The sequence below is a fragment of the Mobula birostris genome, chromosome 13, assembly GCF_030028105.1.
Source record: "Mobula birostris isolate sMobBir1 chromosome 13, sMobBir1.hap1, whole genome shotgun sequence".
Lineage (NCBI taxonomy): Eukaryota > Metazoa > Chordata > Chondrichthyes > Myliobatiformes > Myliobatidae > Mobula > Mobula birostris.
Genome location: NC_092382.1, coordinates 20171183 through 20195807, shown reverse-complemented (window position 1 = coordinate 20195807; position 24625 = coordinate 20171183). Strand labels below are relative to the sequence as shown.

At 47.0% G+C, this 24625-nt stretch overlaps 1 protein-coding gene across 1 annotated transcript in view; it reads right to left on the bottom strand.

The window, feature by feature from the left end:
* LOC140208523 (NACHT, LRR and PYD domains-containing protein 3-like) overlaps positions 1 to 13973 on the bottom strand; it is a 34382-nt gene extending 20409 nt beyond the window's left edge. Inside the window, exons 1-5 of the mRNA XM_072277263.1 lie at positions 13897 to 13973; positions 8416 to 8508; positions 7394 to 7560; positions 6305 to 6476; positions 6154 to 6204 (exon numbers count right to left, since the gene is read on the bottom strand). Of these exons, the coding sequence (XP_072133364.1) occupies positions 6154 to 6204; positions 6305 to 6476; positions 7394 to 7560; positions 8416 to 8476 (451 nt within the window). The 5' untranslated portion in view covers positions 8477 to 8508; positions 13897 to 13973. The remainder of the gene's footprint in view (positions 1 to 6153; positions 6205 to 6304; positions 6477 to 7393; positions 7561 to 8415; positions 8509 to 13896) is intronic.
* Between the last annotated feature and the right edge of the window lie 10652 nt (positions 13974 to 24625).

Below are 24625 nucleotides of genomic sequence, written 5' to 3'. Positions count from 1 at the left end.
GTGTGTCAGGATCCTTTCAGTGGTGTGTAGGGTCTCACAGTGTGTCGGGGTGTGTGGGAGCTCACAGTTTGTCAGTACAACATCAGGGGTGTTTTTAGTCTCAAAGTGCGTTAGGAATCTGCCAGGTGTGTGTGGGGTCTCACAGTGTGTCAGGACCCTGTCAGGGGTTTGTGGGGATCTCACAGTGTGTCAGGATCCTTTCAGTGGTGTGTAGGGTCTCACAGTGTGTCGGGGTGTGTGGGAACTCACAGTTTGTCAGTACAACATCAGGGGTGTTTTTAGTCTCAAAGTGCGTTAGGAATCTGCCAGGTGTGTGTGGGGTCTCACAGTGTGTCAGGACCCTGTCAGGGGTTTGTGGGGATCTCACAGTGTGTCAGGATCCTTTCAGTGGTGTGTAGGGTCTCACAGTGTGTCGGGGTGTGTGGGAGCTCACAGTTTGTCAGTACAACATCAGGGGTGTTTTTAGTCCCAAAGTGCATCAGGAATCTGCCAGGTGTGTGTTGGGTCTCACAGTGTGTCAGGACCCTGTCAGGGGTTTGTGGGGTCTCACAGTGTTAGGACCCTGCCAGTGGTGTGTTTGGACTCACAGTGTGTAAGGAAACTGCCAGATAATGTTTGGGGTCTCACAGTATGTCAGGATCCTGTCAGGGGTTTTTTGAGTCTCACAGGGTGTCAGGACCCTGTCAGGAGTGCGTGGGGTCTCACTGTGTGTCAGGACCCTGTAAGGGGTGTGTAGGGTCTCACAGTTTGTCAGGGCCCTGTTAGGTATGTGTGGGGTTGTACAGTGTGCAGGACTCTGCAGGGGTGTGTGGGGTTTCACAGTGTGTCAGGAGCCTGTCAGGTGTGTGTGGGGTCTCACAGTGTGTCAGGGCCCTGTCAGGGGTTTGTGGGGATCTCACAGTGTGTCAGGATCCTTTCAGTGGTGTGTAGGGTCTCACAGTGTGTCGGGGTGTGTGGGAGCTCACAGTTTGTCAGTACAACATCAGGGGTGTTTTTAGTCTCAAAGTGCGTTAGGAATCTGCCAGGTGTGTGTGGGGTCTCACAGTGTGTCAGGACCCTGTCAGGGGTTTGTGGGGATCTCACAGTGTGTCAGGATCCTTTCAGTGGTGTGTAGGGTCTCACAGTGTGTCGGGGTGTGTGGGAGCTCACAGTTTGTCAGTACAACATCAGGGGTGTTTTTAGTCTCAAAGTGCGTTAGGAATCTGCCAGGTGTGTGTGGGGTCTCACAGTGTGTCAGGACCCTGCCAGGGGTGTGTGGGGTCTCACAGTGTGTCAGGACCCTGTCAGGAGTGCGTGGGGTCTCACTGTGTGTCAGGACCCTGTAAGGGGTGTGTAGGGTCTCACAGTTTGTCAGGGCCCTGTTAGGTATGTGTGGGGTTGTACAGTGTGCAGGACTCTGTCAGGGGTGTGTGGGGTTTCACAGTGTGTCAGGAGCCTGTCAGGTGTGTGTGGGGTCTCACAGTGTGTCAGGGCCCTGTCAGGGGTTTGTGGGGATCTCACAGTGTGTCATGATCCTTTCAGTGGTGTGTAGGGTCTCACAGTGTGTCGGGGTGTGTGGGAGCTCACAGTTTGTCAGTGCAACATCAGGGGTGTTTTTAGTCTCAAAGTGCATTAGGAATCTGCCAGGTGTGTGTGGGGTCTCACAGTGTGTCAGGACCCTGTCAGGGGTTTGTGGGGATCTCACAGTGTGTCAGGATCCTTTCAGTGGTGTGTAGGGTCTCACAGTGTGTCGGGGTGTGTGGGAGCTCACAGTTTGTCAGTACAACATCAGGGGTGTTTTTAGTCCCAAAGTGCATCAGGAATCTGCCAGGTGTGTGTTGGGTCTCACAGTGTGTCAGGACCCTGTCAGGGGTTTGTGGGGTCTCACAGTGTTAGGACCCTGCCAGTGGTGTGTTTGGACTCACAGTGTGTAAGGAAACTGCCAGATAATGTTTGGGGTCTCACAGTATGTCAGGATCCTGTCAGGGGTTTTTTGAGTCTCACAGGGTGTCAGGACCCTGCCAGGGGTGTGTGGGGTCTCACAGTGTGTCAGGACCCTGTCAGGAGTGCGTGGGGTCTCACTGTGTGTCAGGACCCTGTAAGGGGTGTGTAGGGTCTCACAGTTTGTCAGGGCCCTGTTAGGTATGTGTGGGGTTGTACAGTGTGCAGGACTCTGTCAGGGGTGTGTGGGGTTTCACAGTGTGTCAGGAGCCTGTCAGGTGTGTGTGGGGTCTCACAGTGTGTCAGGGCCCTGTCAGGGGTTTGTGGGGATCTCACAGTGTGTCAGGATCCTTTCAGTGGTGTGTAGGGTCTCACAGTGTGTCGGGGTGTGTGGGAGCTCACAGTTTGTCAGTACAACATCAGGGGTGTTTTTAGTCTCAAAGTGCGTTAGGAATCTGCCAGGTGTGTGTGGGGTCTCACAGTGTGTCAGGACCCTGTCAGGGGTTTGTGGGGATCTCACAGTGTGTCAGGATCCTTTCAGTGGTGTGTAGGGTCTCACAGTGTGTCGGGGTGTGTGGGAGCTCACAGTTTGTCAGTACAACATCAGGGGTGTTTTTAGTCTCAAAGTGCGTTAGGAATCTGCCAGGTGTGTGTGGGGTCTCACAGTGTGTCAGGACCCTGCCAGGGGTGTGTGGGGTCTCACAGTGTGTCAGGACCCTGTCAGGAGTGCGTGGGGTCTCACTGTGTGTCAGGACCCTGTAAGGGGTGTGTAGGGTCTCACAGTTTGTCAGGGCCCTGTTAGGTATGTGTGGGGTTGTACAGTGTGCAGGACTCTGTCAGGGGTGTGTGGGGTTTCACAGTGTGTCAGGAGCCTGTCAGGTGTGTGTGGGGTCTCACAGTGTGTCAGGGCCCTGTCAGGGGTTTGTGGGGATCTCACAGTGTGTCAGGATCCTTTCAGTGGTGTGTAGGGTCTCACAGTGTGTCGGGGTGTGTGGGAGCTCACAGTTTGTCAGTACAACATCAGGGGTGTTTTTAGTCTCAAAGTGCGTTAGGAATCTGCCAGGTGTGTGTGGGGTCTCACAGTGTGTCAGGACCCTGTCAGGGGTTTGTGGGGATCTCACAGTGTGTCAGGATCCTTTCAGTGGTGTGTAGGGTCTCACAGTGTGTCGGGGTGTGTGGGAGCTCACAGTTTGTCAGTACAACATCAGGGGTGTTTTTAGTCTCAAAGTGCGTTAGGAATCTGCCAGGTGTGTGTGGGGTCTCACAGTGTGTCAGGACCCTGTCAGGGGTTTGTGGGGATCTCACAGTGTGTCAGGATCCTTTCAGTGGTGTGTAGGGTCTCACAGTGTGTCGGGGTGTGTGGGAGCTCACAGTTTGTCAGTACAACATCAGGGGTGTTTTTAGTCCCAAAGTGCATCAGGAATCTGCCAGGTGTGTGTTGGGTCTCACAGTGTGTCAGGACCCTGTCAGGGGTTTGTGGGGTCTCACAGTGTTAGGACCCTGCCAGTGGTGTGTTTGGACTCACAGTGTGTAAGGAAACTGCCAGATAATGTTTGGGGTCTCACAGTATGTCAGGATCCTGTCAGGGGTTTTTTGAGTCTCACAGGGTGTCAGGACCCTGCCAGGGGTGTGTGGGGTCTCACAGTGTGTCAGGACCCTGTCAGGAGTGCGTGGGGTCTCACTGTGTGTCAGGACCCTGTAAGGGGTGTGTAGGGTCTCACAGTTTGTCAGGGCCCTGTTAGGTATGTGTGGGGTTGTACAGTGTGCAGGACTCTGTCAGGGGTGTGTGGGGTTTCACAGTGTGTCAGGAGCCTGTCAGGTGTGTGTGGGGTCTCACAGTGTGTCAGGGCCCTGTCAGGGGTTTGTGGGGATCTCACAGTGTGTCAGGATCCTTTCAGTGGTGTGTAGGGTCTCACAGTGTGTCGGGGTGTGTGGGAGCTCACAGTTTGTCAGTACAACATCAGGGGTGTTTTTAGTCTCAAAGTGCGTTAGGAATCTGCCAGGTGTGTGTGGGGTCTCACAGTGTGTCAGGACCCTGTCAGGGGTTTGTGGGGATCTCACAGTGTGTCAGGATCCTTTCAGTGGTGTGTAGGGTCTCACAGTGTGTCGGGGTGTGTGGGAGCTCACAGTTTGTCAGTACAACATCAGGGGTGTTTTTAGTCTCAAAGTGCGTTAGGAATCTGCCAGGTGTGTGTGGGGTCTCACAGTGTGTCAGGACCCTGTCAGGGGTTTGTGGGGATCTCACAGTGTGTCAGGATCCTTTCAGTGGTGTGTAGGGTCTCACAGTGTGTCGGGGTGTGTGGGAGCTCACAGTTTGTCAGTACAACATCAGGGGTGTTTTTAGTCTCAAAGTGCGTTAGGAATCTGCCAGGTGTGTGTGGGGTCTCACAGTGTGTCAGGACCCTGTCAGGGGTTTGTGGGGATCTCACAGTGTGTCAGGATCCTTTCAGTGGTGTGTAGGGTCTCACAGTGTGTCGGGGTGTGTGGGAGCTCACAGTTTGTCAGTACAACATCAGGGGTGTTTTTAGTCCCAAAGTGCATCAGGAATCTGCCAGGTGTGTGTTGGGTCTCACAGTGTGTCAGGACCCTGTCAGGGGTTTGTGGGGTCTCACAGTGTTAGGACCCTGCCAGTGGTGTGTTTGGGCTCACAGTGTGCAAGGAAACTGCCAGGATTGTTTGGGGTCTCACAGTGTGTCAGGATCCTGTCAGGTGTGTGTGGGGTCTTGCAGTGTGTCAGGACCCTGTCTGGGGTGTGTGGTCTCTCCATTCAACGTATTCAGTGAAAGTAGGAAGAGTAGGAAAACATTGATTGTTGAAAAATATACTTTAGATAATGTTGCAGTGGTAGAAATAATGTTCTTCAATAATCAGGGAGAAAATCTGTTTCATGTTCAGAAATAGATGTGGGAATTTCATTGCCGTGGACTGTTCCCTCTGCAAACAGTGTGAAGAACAGTGCAGAACAAGTTTGCAGCGGAATTGTAGAGAGTTACTGAAGCCTTCGTGCAGGGAAAGGTGGGGTTTTGATTGTCTGAATGTGGACTGGAAAAGCATTAACACAGGTGACAGCAACGTGATTAGTTTGAAACCTTTCTCTGGTACCATTTAAAGATTAACATCTTTGGAACTTGTTCTTGGAAATGAGACAGGCTGCATGAGGGTTGTGGCCGAGATTCTTTATGTTTCTGTTCAAGGGCTTTGAGTAATCAGTTAAAACATGGGCTACTGTAAGATTAATAATTTTCACGATATCTGTCTTTCCTTCGCTCTCTCCGCTGTTAAATGTGGCATTGTGTGATCCAACTCAGTCTGTGATGATGAAGCCTTACAATCTCTTGAGCCCATGCACTGCCCCGGGCTCCATATTTACAGACACGATGTGATTATGGATGAAGTGAGTTTCTTATCCAGACGGTCACAATTTAATTAATTGCAATATTATTTATAGATATTTTCAGTCTTTCCCACCTTTCTTGCCGCGATCGCACAACCCTCAGTTTCTCTGTCCTAATTCCCATCTCTCACCCTTCCACAGTGTCCATCACACAACACAGACACACATGAATTTCAGCTTCTGTGGACTGAGCTGAGGATTTTGTCCCGAATCTCAGCCTCACTGACACTGTCTCCTGATGGAATTCCCAGGATTATTGAGTGGGAAATTAAACTGGATGACTGTAGCAGTGTTTGCACTAAGGGAGTGCAGATGTAACAGAGTGGGGTTCATTTGCTGCTTTGAGGTTGAACAGGGCAGTTTGGGTGTTACCTGATTTTCTCATTAAATTGTCATTGTAATTCTGTGTCGAGATTTCAATGGACTCCCGGTTCTGAAAATGATGACCTGTAGGATCTGAGGGAGTTTAGCAAAGTAATTTAGGATGAGGGCTGTACCGGGGGTTGGGTGGTTGTAGGGAAGTAATTTCACCTTTCGGAGTCAGAAATTTCCCATGGTTTTGCTCCTCAGATTGTCCTCTTCTCCATTCTGACCCCAGTGGAGGGATCTGTAGTTGCAGGACCCAGAAAGGTGTGATCCCTTTCAGCAAACTCACCAACTCTCTAGTTGTTCCTCATGCTGTCCTGTGAAAACTCTCCCTCCAGAAAACATTTTTCCATGTGTCTCTCTGTGCGCTGTGTCACGGTGGAACATTTACCTGATCAAATCCCCATGGCTCAACAACGACATGACCCCACACTACATCAGCCAGTGATGGTAACAGCGGTTTCTTCACTTACCTTTCAGCTCTCTGGGAATCTCCGGGACGGGTCGCTGGACCGGAACACAACCTGTCCGGATTTAAAAATAATTTGACACATTTCAGTTCCTCAAATTATAAATATGTAATGCTTGAATCCAAAATTAAATTTATCTCTGATATTATCTCACCATGTGCCTGTATTTCTTTCAGTATTTTGTCCAACTTTGGAACACCAATTCGCATTTTGACAAAGGTTTCCCACATCACCCTCCGGGCGCGGGAGCCTTTCTCCATCACCAGGCTCAGGAGGAGTTTAGAACTGTCCGCCCGCTCTCCCTTATCAGCGAGATCAGAGATTTTCTGTGAAGAGTAACAGTGAACATATTGGGGACTGACAGATTCACACAGAGAATGAGAAGTAAATGATGCGTTCTGTAACGGGATCACACTGAGCAGTCACCCGGACGGGTGCTGATCCTGTCTGGACATGGACTGTACATTCTGAGTGCAGAGCACACGGAGGAACATTCACCGTGAACCTGGTCCACCAGTCAATGAGATCCTGGCTGGTCTGTGACCGCTTAATTGACGTGGCTCCAAATCCGTAAATAATTCCTCACCAGATTTGACGATGGAAACAGAAATCAGAAAATAAGTATTGCAGATGAAAAAAGAAAAGAGGAGAGTTTTTATAACAGTGAGCAGTTGCAGAGAAGTTGCAGAAAAGGTGATCTAATTCATCTCCTCAGTCCGCCAGTGTCCAACATGACAGAGGATTTCTGGCTGACACCTGACGCCTTTCCTTTGCCTTTTCCAGTGGAGGTTTATTCAGTGATTACACATTAAAACATGACAGTATTCCCCGATCCACACTGTTTGCAGTTACAGATTGTAGCACAATCATCTCCACCCAGAACAGAACACAGTCCAGTTCCTGCGGCAAGCACTGAGGCTGTCCCGGTTCTCACTGACATCCTGTCGTCACGCTGCACGGTCTTCCCAAACCGAAACCTCCCATCATATTTCCATTTAATACTGGAAGCCCACACAACTGTTACCTGCTCAACTCGCTCTGAACATTGAGCATCTACCCACCAGTCTGCGGAGTACTTTCATCCCTTTCTATCACTGGTTCAGATTCACATCTTTGAGATTGTATGTACAGTATTTATATCCCAGTTTTAATGTTATCTATTTAATATCCGATGAGTCAGAGTTCAGACACCCATCAGTCCTGTGATGTGTGAAAATTCAAACACATTCTCCCTCCCACTCACCCGATGTTCCTCTCCACTGAACTGATTCTCGGCCGTTAACGCCAGGCTCACTCCGTGCACCCCTCCTTCCATCGCCTGCTCCAGCCTATCCCGGTAGAAATCCGTCAACTGCAGCAGCTGGAAATCGTTCCAGCCTGCCAGGAGCTCGGTGATCACTGAGCTCGGCCCTATGAATGAAAATGGGGAAAATTAAAAAATTACTGACCCCATATTGAGCAGCAACTTTCTCTCTGGAACCTAAAGGTCACCAAATACAGTCCGAAATATATATATCGGGGGGTGGGGAGAGGAATGGGCACAGGCCGGGGGTGGGAGGGGGGTATAGGAGGGGTTATAGTTCTATCTGTTGAAGGCTGCTCTTTCGTCTCCCCAGGAATATACCTCTCTGTTTGGAAAGGACTCTGCTTATTCCTGAGAGTATCATAACCCATCACCATCATTCTCCTGGTACTGCCCATCACCACCGCTTTGCTCTGGCTTACTGTCTGCCTGCCTGGTCAACCTCTTCCTCGGCAAGTCTCTGGGATATCTCACAAAATGCTGGAGGTACTCAAAAGGTCAAGCAGCCTCTATGGAGGAGAATGAACAATCAACGTTTCGGGCAAGGCCCTTCATCGGACTGGAAATGAGGGGACAGAAATTCTAGATATTGCCACATTACTTTCTATTCTTTGTGGTCCTGATCCAAAACATCAAATGCTTATCCCCCTCCATGGATGCTGCCTGACCTGCTGAGTTCTGCCAATATTTTGTGTTTCTTTGTGTTGCCCAAAACTTTCAGCATCTGCAGAATGTCTTCTGGAGTAACTCGCTACTTTAATCACAATCTGCGAGAGGAGCAGGAACAGACAGTAAACGTACCCCTTGCACGTGTGACTGTGCTTACCCCTGAGATGTTAATTCTCTCTCTGTCATCCCTCCGCTCAGTCCTTTCACAAATATTTGTGAATTGCTGATATTGAATTAAACACAGACACAAAGTCTAAGCAATATTTATAAATTAAAATACTTCACCAACGTACCTGTGTTCTTTCTCGATGTTGACGTCACTGGAACTCCTCCCCTGCTCGCACCTTGAGCCATTTTGAGGACAGATGTGATCAGTTTTTGCTGCTCTATAACAAAACAAAATTAACAGGAGGGTCAAACATTAATTCAAGTGTAAAGGGGAACACTGTTTTGATTTTAAACTGAGGCAAACACTGCCAAACATCTTGGGCCTGTCCACTGAAGCCTTGACACAGCCTGATCCACCTGCTCCCATCTATTTCCATGGATTGTACACTGTGCCGGGACTTTCCGGTGTATCTACACGCTATATTGCAGACAATTCCCTTTTAGGAACCAGTCTTGTGCCCTGGACTGGGAGTGATGTGTCAATGGGAAGGCAAGGCAGGCTGAGCAGACAGCGCCCACTGCTTTGGTCCTCCTACCACTGGTGGCGCTGTGGTGAATAATGGACAGATATTACAGCAGTGTGGGTTGAAACCTTTCTGCTGACCAATGGGACATCTATTCCTCTCGTCACTGAATTATACAGATATCTCAATCACACCTGATTCTCACTGTCTCATTTCAGTTTAACATCACCTGGTAATGACACCAATGGCAATATATGGTCTGAGTCTACATAGAAAAACTCTGACATCCTGAACAATGCAATCTCACCCATAACATCGTGACATGCAAACACGGGGCAATGTGCAGATGCTGGAAATTCAAGCAACACACATCAAAGTTGCTGGTGAACGCAGCAGGCCAGGCAGCATCTCTAGGAAGAGGTACAATCGACGTTTCGGGCCGAGACCCTTCGTCAGGACTAACTGAAAGAAGAGTGAGTAAGAGATTTGAAAGTGGAGGGGGAGGGGGAGATCCAAAATGATAGGAGAGGACAGGAGGGGGAGGGATGGAGCGAATGGCTGGACAGTTGATTAGCAAAAGGGATATGAGGGGATCATGGGACAGGAGGCCTGGGGGAAAGAAAAGGTGGGGGGTGACCCGGAGGATAGGCAAGGTGTATAGTGAGAAGGGGTACCTCCCCGTTGTACCCCATCTGTTATTTACTTATATACACACGCATTCTTTTTCTCTCTCTCCTTTTTCTCCCTCTATCCCTCTCACTATACCCCTTGCCCATCCTCTGGTTCCCCCCTTCCCCCTTTTCTTTCTCCCTAGGCCTCCTGTCCCATGATCATCTCATGTCCCTTTTGCCAATCAACTGTCCAGCTCTTGGCTCCATCCCTCCCCCTCCTGTCTTCTCCTATCATTTACGATATCCCCCTCCCCCTCCCACTTTCAAATTTCTTACTAGCTCTTCTTTCAGTTAGTCCTGATGAAGGGCCTCGGCCCGAAACGTCGACTATACCTCTTCCTAGAGATGCTGTCTGGCCTGCTGCGTTAACATCGTGATATCTTGTTCAGAATCATGACATTTTCTCCAGCAGGATTTTAAGATCCATATTATCACCTAAACCCCGGTCAAGATTTCTTTGAGCATTTACCTTGCTATTACCAGACTGTTACATCGCACCTTGTTAAAGACAATGTAGACACGCTATACATACAAAACAGCAAGTTGCCAAAATATCTTTAACATAATTAAAACAAAACCGCTAGAATTGTTCGACAAGACAGAGAGTATGTTAATATTTCAGATGGAAGACCCTGTATCGGAGCTGAGCCTGTCTGTAGGAGCCACGTATCTGTTCTCTATCTGCATTAGAGTCTGTGTTGCGTATTAATGATGTTTGTTTTCGTTTCTCAATCTGTTCCACAACACTCCATGCCCCTCCATTCACTATACCGGTCCCACCCTGGTCTGACTGTCCGAAAGCACCAACTCTCACTTGTTCAAGTTGAAAACCATTCGCCATTTCTCAGCCCGTCTTCTGAACTGACCAAGATGTCTTTGAAATTCATTGTAACCTGTTGCAATATCAACCAGACGCCCGAATTTAGTATCAAACTTGCAAACTGTGCCATGTACACTCATATACAAATCAATGGCATGAATAAAATTAACGAGGTCTCGACACTGACAGGCACATCCCACTCGTCACAGGCCTCCATTGGCTAAATCCATCTTCAATCATCACCCTCTGCTTCTTGTTCTCGATCCCGGTGTGAATCCATCTGCAAACTCCCCATGAATCCCATGTGACCTATCCTTCCATATCAGCTGCCATGCGGGACCTCCTTCCAGACTTTTCCAAAGTTCAGATGAACAATATCACTGCCCTATTTCATCAATCCTCATAGCTAGCTGTTCAAAAATCTCCAGAATACTTGTCAGATTTGATGTCCCACTGGGTGGTGCAGACGACAATTTCCCCATAACCAATGTCTAACCGCCCAAGACTTCACCTTCACTGCAGACTGAGGAAATTCCAACCTGTCGAATTACCAACCTGGACTGAAGCCCGTATACTGCCAGAGTCACCAGCCCAATATTATAACCAATACAAAGCCGCTTTGGTGCCAGCGATTTGCCGTGATGTTCCTCCCATTTCCGATTCAAAAACTGAGATGGAACTGGAACCTAATGACCCTCTGCCGGGGCCGGTGGTCAGGCTGGTTCACCGGTCTGTACATTGTCAGAGGATGCAGATACACTTCAGCTTGTTTCCAGCAACTAAACTGAGCACGTTGGTCACAATGTCATTGCTGTGTGGGATATTGCCATGTTTCCCCTCAGTGTAGCAGGAACAAAATGTAAAATTATAAAGTAGAAAATTATGGGAACTCAGTACATCAGGTTACATCTGTGAAAGGAGAAATGGTGGAAGACCCGATATCTAAACTGGGACTGTTCAAGAAGCTGTCGATCTGCTGGGCATTTCCAGTATTTTCGTCTTCTTACTTCAAATTTCATGCAACTCTAGTTTTATTCCACCTCCTCATTTTAATGCACAGATGGTAACTGATTGCAAAATATCAGCAATGCGCTAAAATGTAAATACCACCCAACTCCAATCAGTTCGTTATTTCAGAGTTCATTCTGACCCTGGTGTAATACATCCCATACAGTCAATGCTCACAGCATCCTTTCCTCCCACTGTCACTCTGTTACATTTGCTCCTGAGGCCACTGTCTCTACGCTGAGAGGCGGTGACCACAGAGTGATAAAAAGTACAACACTTGCTGCAGCTCTGACAGGCCGTTACCCTGGAAACGGAGGAAGTGGCTCACCGAAAATAACCGAAAAATGAAATAACAAACTCAACATCAGATGCTGTGAGCTCCATTATTACAAAGATTAACACTGCAGCCATTTTGTTACTGGGAAACTAAAATTGAAATGGCTGCTTTTACCCTGCCACATGCTGTGTTCAATTAAACCTCTGGTAGCTCCAGCTATCAAAAACCTAATCCTGGAAAAGATGTAAAACAAATCTTCACAATAAAGACAAAATTTAGAAGAGTGTTTGCTGAAATATATCATTGCAGCAATGGGACGCAGGCTGGACTGAGATTGAACAAGATGGTTGATATATATCATTGGGATACAGACTGGACAGAGGTTCAACCAGATGGGCAGGGAATGAGCAGATGGAACCAGGTGGGAGAAGGAATCAAGTGCACTCTCCGGTGGTCGTCCAGTAATACACAGATACTGAAATAATAGTACACACTACTAGATAACAGATTCCAATATAACAAAGCCAGAACAAACAATAGCCCTGGAGGAACGTTGTTTCGTTTTTACTGTGTACTGTCCCAGCAGCTTATGGTCGAAATGACAATAAACTTGACTTGACTAAGAAGTTCAGTATATGTATCAATGCTCCGCAGAAAGTATCCCATCCCCATACCTCACATCTTAATACGGCTACTATCTACTGCTATTTCTTTAACTGAATGAAATAGCAGAGAACTGTGGACACAGCTGAGCACATCATAGAAACCAACCTCCCCTCCATGGACTCAGTCTACACTTCCCGCTGCCTCAGTAAAACAGCCAACATAATGAAAGATCCCCACAACCCTGAACATTCTCACTTCTCACCCTCCCATCGGGTCGAAGATTAAATGGAACAGAAACATACGACCAGTTTCAAGGACAGTTTCCATTCTGCTGTTATAAGCGAACTGAATGTTCTCCAGCATATTGACCTGACCTCACAGTCTAAATCGATGTGACTTTGCACCACATATCTACCCACACTGCACTTTCTCTTTTAAAAAATCTGTTTATTACTATTAGCCAAAATTAATACGAGTACATCAAAGAACGCTTACAATGTCTCAAGAAAAAGAACATTAAAGATTGTAAAAATTTTGGTAATGAAAAAAACCTACTAAGCGAGAGAAGTGGGAAAGAAACCCCATTAGGTGTTCAATCCCGGCGCCATGCGTCACACAAAAAGCTTCTGAAGATGAACATCAAACCGCCAGCAAAAAAAAGTACCAAAATTTACAATTAGATCGTGGAGGAAATCTATCAATTAACTCAAATGATAATAACGAGCAAATGAACCCCATCTTTTCTCAAAAACATTGATAGCTAGAAGGGCCATTTTGTTGAAGTGGAAGGAAACATCAGCTCCCACTTTGTCACAATGGTTCTCTCAAGTGACGCTGTGTCTTAGTTTGGAGACAATTAGAAGTGGAACCTTTGCACTGCAGTTTATCTGTAACCATCATGATTTGTTACACCCTGGTATCGTTTTAACTCAGTGTACTACTGTAACGTATTGATCGATGTGCATAATACCGAAGACACGATTTTCACTGTACCTCTGTACATGTAAAACAATATAAAGATTCCCTAACTTAATCGCGTGGAACTGTTAGTCAGCCTGAGTTGCTCCTTTGGAACTTCTGGAGGGAGTGTACACATTTCCGAGAAACCCAGATAAATGAAAAAAAGACTTAATTCTCGCATTAATAGGGCCAGATATCTGGAAACATTGTCAGCATCTCGGCAAGTCGTTGCAATGGAAAGAAGATGGAAATAAACTTCCCACATCCCCGAGAGGACGTGAGAGATCCGGATCTCACTGTCCTGTCTGAACGGGGAAAGATGAAACTACTCATACACGTGGATCAGTGTCCCGAGGGTGCGATTCCTCTGTTTAACCCTCGTGTCTGCAAGAACACAACAGGCCGAACGGCCCCTTCCAGTATAAAACAATTATCGACCCCTGGCATCGATTCAGGTGAAGTTGGGATCCGAATCCGAGCCTGGTGATGCAGATAAAGTTCCCCAAGTACAACTCACCGGATGGGTTTAATCCCGGCATCAGCACCTCATCCGCTCCTGGGACCAGAACCCCAGGGTCTGAGCGGCGGCTCATCTCAGGCTGTGCAGTGTGAACGTCCCACATCACGGACGAACCCAGGCAGGTTATGTCCAGGAAGCGGGACGAGGCCGACAGTTCGAGGAAGTTAACAGGACTCTGCCCAACATCAGATCACCCCTCCACCACCCGGAATCGGCTTCAGTACTCACCGATGGGAAATTGTCGGTCTCGTTCACCCTAGTGACCGGTCTCAATACTCACCGATGGGAACTTGCTCTATTTGCCCCGCAGACAGCGAACCGTCCCCCAGCTCCCAGCCGACGATCCGCTTCAACAGAGAACGGAAAGAAAACCAGTGCCCATCCGGGGACTGTGAGGGCGGGGGCGGGGCCTCGGAAACGGGGCGGGACTTCTGAAGCGAAAACCCCGCAGATGCCGCAGATCTGCGTTTGAAATAGGAGCAAGACACGGGATCACGTGACGGGTGGAGGGACTCTCGCCCATCACACGCTGCCCGACCTACCTGCCGCATTTTACACCAGCTACAGTTTTAATTTTTCCCTCAGAACCTTTGCTGTCCCCATCGCTCCACGCCCCCGGTTTTCAGAGTACGGGTTCGATTCCCATAGAAACATAGAAAACCTACAGAACAACACAGGCCCTTCGGCCCACAAAGCTGTGCCGAACATATCCCTACCTTAGAACTACCTAGGCTTACCTATAGCCCTCTATTTTTCTGAGCTCCATGTAGCCATCCAGGAGTCTCTTAAAAGTCCATATCGTTTCCGCCTCCACCACCGCCGCCGGCAGCCCATTCCACGCACTCACCACCTTCCGTGTAAAAAAAACTTACCCCTGACATCTCCTCTGAACCTGCTTCCAAGCACCTTAAAACTGTGCCCTCTCCTGCTAGCCATTTCAGCCCTGGGACAAAGCCTCTGTCTATCCAGACGATCAATGCCTCTCATCATCTTGTACACCTCTATCAAGTCACATCTCATCCTCTCACCCGGGTGCCAAGGTCAAGGATGTCTCTGATCGATTGCATGACTTTCTGAAATGGGAGGGTGATCAGCCAGATGTCGTGGTGTACATCGGTACCAATGACATAGCAACAATGAGTGAGGAGGTCCTGGAGAGTGAGTATAGAGAGCTTGGTAGGAAGTTGAAAAGCAGGACCTCGAGGGTGGTAATCTCAGGATTGTTACCTGTGCTAGGTGCCAGTGAGGGTAGGAATAGGATGATCTGGAGGATGAACAAGTGGCTGAGGAACTGGTGTAGGGGGCAGGGTTTCAGATTTTAGGATCATTAGGACCTCTTCTGAGGACCTGTACAAGAGAGACGGGTTACACTTGAACTACAGGGGAACCAATATCCTTTCAGGGAGTAGTGCTATTGGGGAGGCTTTAAACTAGATTTGCAGGGGGATGGGAACCAGAGTGTCAGAGCTGACAGTGAGGCTGGGGTGAAAATAAATGATGTTAAAGGTTTAAGCAAATCCGCTAATAGAAAAGTTGTGAGTGGTGGTAAAAATCTTCTGAGGTGTATATATTTCAATGCTAGGAGTATTGCGGGGAAGGCAGACGAGTTGCGGGCGTGGATTGACACGTGGAATTATGACATTATAGCAATTAGTGAAACTTGGCTACAGGAGGGGCAGGACTGGCAGCTTAATATTCCAGTGTTCCCGTGTTTCAGATGTGATAGAGGCAGAAGAATGAAAGGTGGGGGGCGGGGGTAGCATTGCCTGTCAGAGAAAATGTTACAGCAGTGCTCAGGCAGGACAGATTAGAGGGCTTGTCTACTGAGTCCTTATGGGTGGAGCTGAGAAACAGGAAAGGTATGGCCACATTAGTGGGCTTGTATTATAGACCACCCAATAGTCAGCGAGAATTGCATGAACAAATCTGCAGAGAGATAGCAGGCAACTGCAGGAAACATAAAGTTGTGGTGGTAGGGGATTTTAATTTTCCATATATTGATTGGGACTCCCATACTGTTAGGGGTTTAGATGGTTTAGCGTTTGTAAAATGCGTTCAGGAAAGTTTTCGAAACCAATATATAGAGGGACCAACTAGAGGGGTTGCAATATTGGATCTCCCGTTAGGAAACGAGTTGAGACAAGTGATGGAAGTCTGTGTAGGGTAGCACTTTGGTACCAGTCATCACAACACCATTAGTTTCAACTTGATCATGGACAAGGATAGATCTGGTCCTAGGGTTGAGGTTCTAAACTGGAAGAAGGCCAAATTTGAAGAAATGAGAAAGATCGTAAAACGTGGATTGGGACAGGTTGTTCTCTGGCAAGATTGTGATCGATAAGTGGGAAGCATTCAAAGGAGAAATTTTGAGAGTGCAGAGCTTGTATGTTCCTGTCAGGATTAAAGGCAAAGTGAATAGGAATAAGGACCCTTCGTTCTCAAGGGATATTTCAACTCTGATAAAGAAGAAGAAAGAGTTGTATGACATGTATAGGAAACTGGGAGTAAATAAGGTGCTTGAGGAGTATAGAAAGTGCAAGAAAATACGTAAGAGGGAAATCAGGAGGGCTTAAAGAAGACATGAGGTTGCCTTGGCAGTCAAAGTGAAGGATAATTCAAAGAACTTTTACAGGTATGTTAAGAGTAAAACGATTGTAAGGGATAAAATTGGTCCTCTTGAAGATCAGAGTGGTTGGCTATGTGCGGAACCAAAAGAAATGGGGGAGATCTTAAACGTTTTTTTTTGCGTCTGTATTTACTAAGGGAACTGGCATGAAGTCTGTGGAATTAAGGGAAACAAGTAGTGAGATCATGGAAACTGTACAGATCGAAAAGGAGGAGGTGCTTGCTGTCTTGAGGGAAATTAAAGTGGATAAATCCCCAGGACCTGACAGGGTATTCCCTCGGACCTTGAAGGAGACTAGTGTTGAAATTGCAGGGACCCTGGCAGATATATTTAAAATGTCAGTGTCTACGGGTGAGGTACCAGAGGATTGGAGAGTGGCTCATGTTGTTCCGTTGTTTTAAAAAGGATCGAAAATTAATCCTGGAAATTATAGGCCGGTATGTTTGACGTCGGTAGTGGGTAAGTTATTGGAGGGAGTACTAAGAGACAGAATCTACAAGCATTTGGATAGACAGGGGCTTATTAGGGAGAGTCAACACGGCTTTGTGCGTGGTAGGTCATGTTTGACCAATCTGTTGGAGTTTTTCGAGGAGGTTACCAGGAAAGTTGATGAAGGGAAGGCAGTGGATATTGTCTACATGGACGTCAGTAAGGCCTTTGACAAGGTCCCACATGGGAGGTTAGTTGGGATAATTCAGTTGCTAGGTATACATGGAGAGGTGGTAAATTTGGATTAGACATTGGCTCAATGGAAAAAGCCAAAGAGTGGTGGTAGAGAATTGCTTCTCAGAGTGGAGGCCTGTGACTAGTGGTGTGCCACAGGGATCAGTGCTGGGTCCATTGTTATTTGTCATCTATATCAATGATCTGGATGATAAGGTGATAAATTGGATCAGCAAATTTGCTGATGATACAAAGATTGGAGGTGTAGTAGACAGTGAGGAAGGTTTTCAGAGCCTGCAGGGGGACTTGGACCAGCTGGAAAAATGGGCTGAAAAATGGCAGATGGAAATTAATACAGACAAGTGTGAGGTATTGCACTTTGAAAGGACAAACAAAGGTAGAATATACAGGGTAAATGGTAAGGCACTGAGGAGTGCAGAGGGATATGGGAATACAGATACAAATTTCCCTAAAAGTGGTGTCACAGGTCATAGAGTTGTAAAGAGAGCTTTTGGTACATTGGCCTTTATTAATCAAAGTATTGAGTATAAGAGCTTGAATGTTATGATGAGGTTGTATAAGGCATTGGTGATGCCGAATCTGGAGTATTGTGTTCAGTTTTGGTTACCAAATTAAAGGAATAATATTAATACGTTTGAAAGAGTACAGAAAAGGTTTACAAGGATGTTGCCGGGACTTGAGAAACTCAGTTACAAAGTAAGGTGAATAGGTTAGGACTTTATTCCCTGGAGAGTAGAAGAATGAGGGGAGATTTGATAGAGGTATATAAAATTATGATGGGTATAGACAGAGTGAATGCAAGCAGGCTTTTTCCACTGAGGCAAGGGGGAGAAAAAAAAACAGAGGACATAGGTTAAGGGTGAGGGGGGAAAAGTTTAAAGGGAATATTGGGGGGGGGCTTCTTCACACTGAGAGTGGTGGGAGTATGGAATGAGCTGCCAGACAAAGTGGTAAATGTGGGTTCTTTTTTAACATTTAAGAATAAATTGGACAGATACATGGATGGGAGGTGTATGGAGGGATATGGTCCGTGTGCAGGTCAGTGGGACTAGGCAGAAAGTGGTTCGGCACAGCCAAGAAGGGGCAAAAGGCCTGTTTCTGTGCTGTAGTTTTTCTATGGTTTCTATAGTTTCTCTGTCGCTGCAAGGAGAAAAGGTCGAGTTCACTCAGCCTATTTTGATAAGGCATGCTCCCCAATCCAGGCAACATACTTGTAGATCTTCTCTGCACCCTTTCTATGGCTTCCACATCCGTCCTGTAGTGAGGCGACCAGAACCCCTAAGTGGGGTTTGACCAGGGTTCTATATAACCGCAACATTACCTCTCGGGTTCTAAGTTCAATTCCACAATTGATGAAGACCAACACACAGTATGCTTTCTTAACCAAAATGTCAACCTGAGCAACCTTTTTGAGTGTCCTGTGGACTCGACCCCAAGATCCCTCTGATCCTCCACACTGCCAAGAGTCTTACCATTAATGCTATACTCTGCTATCATATTTGACCTACCAAAATGAACCACCTCACACTTATCTGGGTTGAATTCCATTTGCCACTTCTCAGCCCAGTTTTGCATCCTATCAATGTCCCGCTGTAACTTCTGACAGCCCTCCACACTATCCACAACACCTCCAACCTTTGTGTCATCAGCAAACTTACTAACCCATCCCACCATTTCCTCATCCAGGTCATTTATAAAAATCACAAAGAGTAAGGGTCCCAGAACAGATCCCTGAGGCACACCACGGGCCACCGACCTCCATGCAGAATATGACCCATCTACAACCACTCTTTGCCTTCTGTGGGCAAGCCAGCTCTGGATCCACAAAGCAATGTCCCCTTGGATCCCATGCCTCCTTACTTTCTCAATAAGCCTTGCATGAGGTATCTTATCCAGTATGACACACAATTCAGGCCCGAACATGAATTGTGCAGGTTTTATTCAAATCACTTCTATGTTTATAAACTCTAATTTCTATCCACATTCCTCAGGCCTCACAGGACAGGAAAACTGAAACATCAAGTATGAAACAGCAGGAGGTGGCCATTCAGCCCCTCGAACCATCAAACAAGATGGCGACTGCTCTCCCATCTCAGCCACATTTTTCTGCTTGATCCTCATTTCCTCGATCCCTTCGGTCTCCACACATCGGCTGCCCTGTGTTTTATGTGAGGGCGGTCACTTATCCTTCATCGTCTTCCAAGAATCAGTCTGGTGAATCTCTAAAACAAACACCCTCTGACTGTGAAGAAAATGCTCCATGGAATTAAATTCCATCTTCTGCAGCCCCGTGTTGCCCCAACCACTCACCTCCCACCCCGTCACTATTTCCACCTTCCCACCTCCCCCTCACCTGGATCCACCTCTCACTCCCCAGCTCTTGCCCCAACCCCACCCCTCACCTCTTTTCTCGGACTATTTCCCGTCCACTCTCAGTCCAGAGGGAGGGTCTCGGCCCGAAATGTTGACGGTCCATTTCCCTCCACAGATGCTGCCCGACCCACTGAGTTCCTCCGGCAGTTTGTTCTTTGGTCTGTGTGACCCGTGTTAGTGTGGGGAGCGGGATTTTACACCATATTCCAGGTACAATCTCAACAAATCCCAAATAATTGTTACGGTAATTACCATACTTAAACACGATGGAAGCTTGTAAATGCTGAAAATCGAAAGCAACACACACAAAATGCTGGAGGAACTCAGCACAACAGGCAGACCACGAGCCTTTTTGGACAACGAGCATTTTTCATTACTGGGGTTGGGGGGGTGTAAGATATCTGAATGAAAAGGTCGGGGAGGAGAAAGAGGCCAGCTGGAGGGTGACAGGTGACGTCAGGTGATGGGCAGGTCAAGGGCTGGAGATAAAATAATAGGAGTGTTATCAATAGGAGAAAGGGAAGGAGGGGACCCAGCAGGAAGTCATCGGCTCGTGAGCAGAAATGAAAGTTCAGAGTGGGGAATAGAGAAGTGTGTTGCGGGGGTGGGGGTGGGGGAGTTTGTTTACTGGAAGGAGAATTCAATCAGGTTGGAGGATACACAGACTGAATATAAGGTGTTGCTCCTCCGCCCTGAGGACGGTCTCATCTTGGCACAAGAGCAGGCCATTGATCGAGACGTCGGAATGGGAATCAGAATTAAAATGTTTGATCACTGCAAAGTCCCCCTTGTGGGACATGATACAGAGATGCTCGACAAAACGGTCTCCCAATTTATGGCGGGTCTCACCAATGCAAATGAGACCGCATCGGGAGCACGGGACACAATAGATGATCCCAGCAGATTCGCAGGTGAAGTGTTGCCTCACCTGGAAGGCCTGTTTTGTGTCTGAATGGAGGTGAGGGAGGAGGTGTACCGGTACGTGTAGCACTCAGGCCATTTGTAGGGATAAGTGGCTGGAGGCAGATTAGTGAGGAGGGATGAATGGACAAGAGAAATGTGGAGGGAGTGATCCCTGTTGAAGGAAGAGGTCGGGGTTGCAGCGAGGAAGGTTAAAATAAGTTTAGTTGTAAGATCTCTGGAGATGGTGGAGGATGCAGAGGCTTAAAGAGCGGTAGGTAAGGACAAGGGGAATTCTATCACTAGGACGGCTGTAGGAAGATGGGATGAGAACTGATGTACGGGAAATGGAGTTGATGCAGCAGAAGAAAGCATCAATAGCGGAGGGAGGACAGCCACACCCTGGAACAGATGCAGCGGAAGCATTGAAACTGAGGAACGGGAAGAGCATTTTGCAGGTGCTAAGTTGGGAAGAGGTATGGTCGTGATTATCATGGGAATCAGGAGGTTTATAGAAGATGTTGGTTGACAATCTGTCTCCAGAGATGGAGACAGGGAGATCAGGAAAAGGGATGAAGTGTCAGAGATGGGCCAACGTATACCCAATAACTTTTGCAATATATTCAATGTATCTTTGACCTCCTTTCCTACCTACTGCACCTCAGTCCCTCACCATTTAAACCACATTCAGTGTTACTGTTTCTCCTACTGAAGTGGGTGATCTCACATTCCCCACACTGGGCTCCGGCTGACCTGCTGTTCCCACTCACTCCTTTACCCCGAAACCTCTCGGCAACAGACACAGAACATAGAGCAGCACAGCTCAGGAACAGGCCCTTCGGCCCAAGTGTTGTGCCGAACCAATTAAATTAGTAATCAAATATCCAACTAAAATAATTCTTTCTGCCTGCACAATGCCTACAATCCTTCCATTTCCCTGACATTCACGAGCCAATCTAAACATCTCTTACAAGTCCCCAATATATCTGCCTCTACCACCCCCCAGGCTGCATATTCCAGCCACTCCACTCTCTATGGGGAAAAAAAACTTGCCCCTCACATCTCCTTTGAAAATACCCCAACTAATTTAAATGCATGCGGTCCGGCATTAGACATTTCAACCCTGGGGGAAAGATATTGTCTATCTACTTTAGCTATGCTTTTCATAATCTTATAAACCTCTATCGAGTCTCACCCCAGCCTGCACCACTCTGCGGAAACAATCCAGGTTTTACAGTGGAATGATTTAAGTTTCCTGGGACATGGACTTGTGTAGAACACTTAATTTAAGTTAATTCTACTACAGCACAGAGTATGTTCAAACACTCGTTACAGCTCATGCCTTACAACCAATCTCCACCCACCTGACTGGAAACTCTGCTTCATTGCAGAAGGAGGAACATCCAGCCTCATCTGCAGAAACACAAACCTGGGCCAAAGACAAAGCCCAAACACTGCCAGTTCCGCATTTCTGAAGTCCCATCACAGGATTATAGCCCAAGCACCAACATTCCCGGGACTCTTTCCTGTCGGTAATATGCTGCAGCATCTTGGCTATTCTCAGTTCTAAAATTAACACTCCCCTCCATCCCATAACAGCACTGGAACCTGGTGATGCGTTAACTGGGCGGGGATCCTGGGCTGTGCTCACCAGCAGGTGGGAATATATTTTAATTTGTCTCCAGCAGGTAAGTTTGGCACATTTGTTCATTATGTTATTGCCGAGTGGGATCTGGAGCAGCGCATTTCGTGCGACATTTCCATAGTGAAACAATAACAAAATGCTTTTAATGTAAAATTGAAAATAAGTCACCAGAAACTCAGTACAGTTTTTTTTTTTGGTTTTTGATGGACAAATATTGACTGAATTCAAGATGTTTGTGGCATCCTGAAGAGTTTTGCATAAATGCAATCTCCGCATTCAGTATTTAACTCTTCATTCCAACACAGGCATCATATACAATATTCCATACAGTAAATGCCCAACGCATCCCCGCCTCAACACCACCTCCAGAAAACACTGTCTCTCTGCTGAGGGGCAGTGACCAGAGAGTGACAGAAACGTTTAACACTCTTTGCAGCTCTGGCGGGCTGTTACCCTGGTGATGGAGGAAGTGTCTCAGCAGAACTAACTGAATTTAGGAAATCAGGAACAACCTCACATGCTCTGAGTTTCATTATGACGAAGATGAATACTGAGTTCTCAGCCCATCTGTAATGGGAAAACTTAAATTCCAGTGGTTGTTTTAACCCTGTCTTGAGGTGCATCCAGTAAATTTGTTTGTAGTACGCAATCACAGAAGAGTATTGACAATGATCGGTGTCATCTGTCTTGTAAAGATATTGTCTGGGAGAAGGCAATGGTAAAGCACTCCTGTTGCAAAAATTGCCGAACACTCATTATCATAGAAAGACCATGATCACCTATATCATAGCAATAAAAGGAATATAAGCTGGCAACTTGTTAGTGCAAGTGGTTTAGATGGGACATTCGGGTGGGTTTCTGAAATTAATATGTATATTGTCCAACAAGAGCAGAAGCTGTACTCTATCTGGCGTTGGGCAATGAACCTGGCCGGCTGACCTATCTTTCAGACAACACAGTTGCCACAACTGCTGAAGTTTTACGATAGCTACAGATAAGGACAAGCATGGAGCTTGTGAAAGACTATTAAAGCGGAGCAGGTTACATTACCAGAGCGTTGTGCAGGAATTAGAGAGAGTTAAGTAGAATCAGTTGTTTTTGGGCAAGTCAATACCGGACATGTGGAGTGTGTTTGAAGTCTAACTACACAGAGTACAGGACAGGTATGTTCCAGTCAGAAGGAAGGACAAGGATAGCAAAGTAAGAGAACCGTGGATGTCGAGGGAGATCATGAATGTAGTGCAGAATAAACAGGAAAAGTAGATAAAACTGAGGAAGCTAGCATCAAACGGGGACTTGCAGGATTATAAAGAAGCCAGAAAAGAACTTAGGAGGGGAGTTAAGAAAGCCAGGAGAAGCCACGAAAAGTCTTTGGTTAGTAGGATTAAAGAGAATCCCAAGGAATTGTGTACATACATCAGGAGAAGAGGATAACAAGGAGGAAGTGGGACCACACAAGGCTAAAGTGGCTGGTGGGGAGGCGTGGGGGGAACACTTGCTTGGGTGTGAAGGATGTGGCTGAGGTCCATAATGAGTTCGTTTAATCAATATTTAACAAAGAGAAGGACGTGGAGGATATGGAGATCATTGGCAAGAGTATTAAAATGCTGAGACATTTGGAAGTATAGGAGGAGGCAATGCTGGGTAACTTAAATAGCAATAAGTTGGATAACTCCCTCATACCTGATAGAATATACCCCCAGGTAATTGATAGGAAAGTGAAGAGACTGCTAGGGCCTTGAGCAATATCTTTGTATCCTCCATAGCCACAGGCGAGGTCCTGGAGGACTGGTGAGAAGCTAATGTTGCTCCTTTGTTCAGGAAGGAAATCAGGGATAATCCTGGACACTATAGACCGGTAAGTCGCACGTCGTCGGCAGGGAAGGTAACGAAGAGTATTTGTCTAATTAGGGAGAGCCAGCATGGCCTTCTGTGGGGAAAATTGTGTCTTACAACATTGATTGATTTTATTGATAAGGTGATGACGATGATTGATGAAGGTAGAGCTATGATTGTTATTTCAACACATCTCAGAAAGGCATTTCGCAAGGTCACACATGGGAGGCTCACCCGGAAGGTAAGGTACATGGGATCAGTGGTGAATTGGATTTAGAACTGGCTTGCCCATTGAAGACAGAGGGTGGTGGTCGAAGGGAACTATTCCAGCTGTTCCGCAGATTCAGATATATTTAACCGATCTGGCTGAAAATGTACACCGGTGTGGATAGCACAGATGACTGGCGTACAATACAGCGGGACGTACTGTAGATTAACTGCAATATGGGCAGAGAAATGGCAGATGGAGTTATTCCAGGCAAACGTGAAGTGTCGCACCTCGGTAGGTCAAATAAAAAGAGACAGTAGACTGTTAAATGCAAGACACTTAACAGGGGCTGATAAGCAGAACGATGTTGTGATTCAGATCAAAGCTCACTGAAATTGGCTATGCAGGTTCATTAGGTGATTACGAACGCATATGGAATGCCTGATCTTATTACTCGAGGTATTGAGTTCAAAAGTCAGGGAGTTATGTTGCAACTGATAAATCTCTAGTCAGGCCACACCTGGAGTATCGCAAACTGTTCTGGTTATCTGACTCTAGGAAGGATGTTGAGGCTTTGGAGAGAATGCAGAAGAGGTTTACAAGGATATTGCCCAGATTGTAGGGCATGTGGTTGTACAAACTTGAGTGGTTTTCTCTGGAGCGGGAGAGTGTGAGGTGAAATTTGATAGAGGGTTATAAGACCATGAGAGGCATAAATAGAGTAGGTAGACAGGATC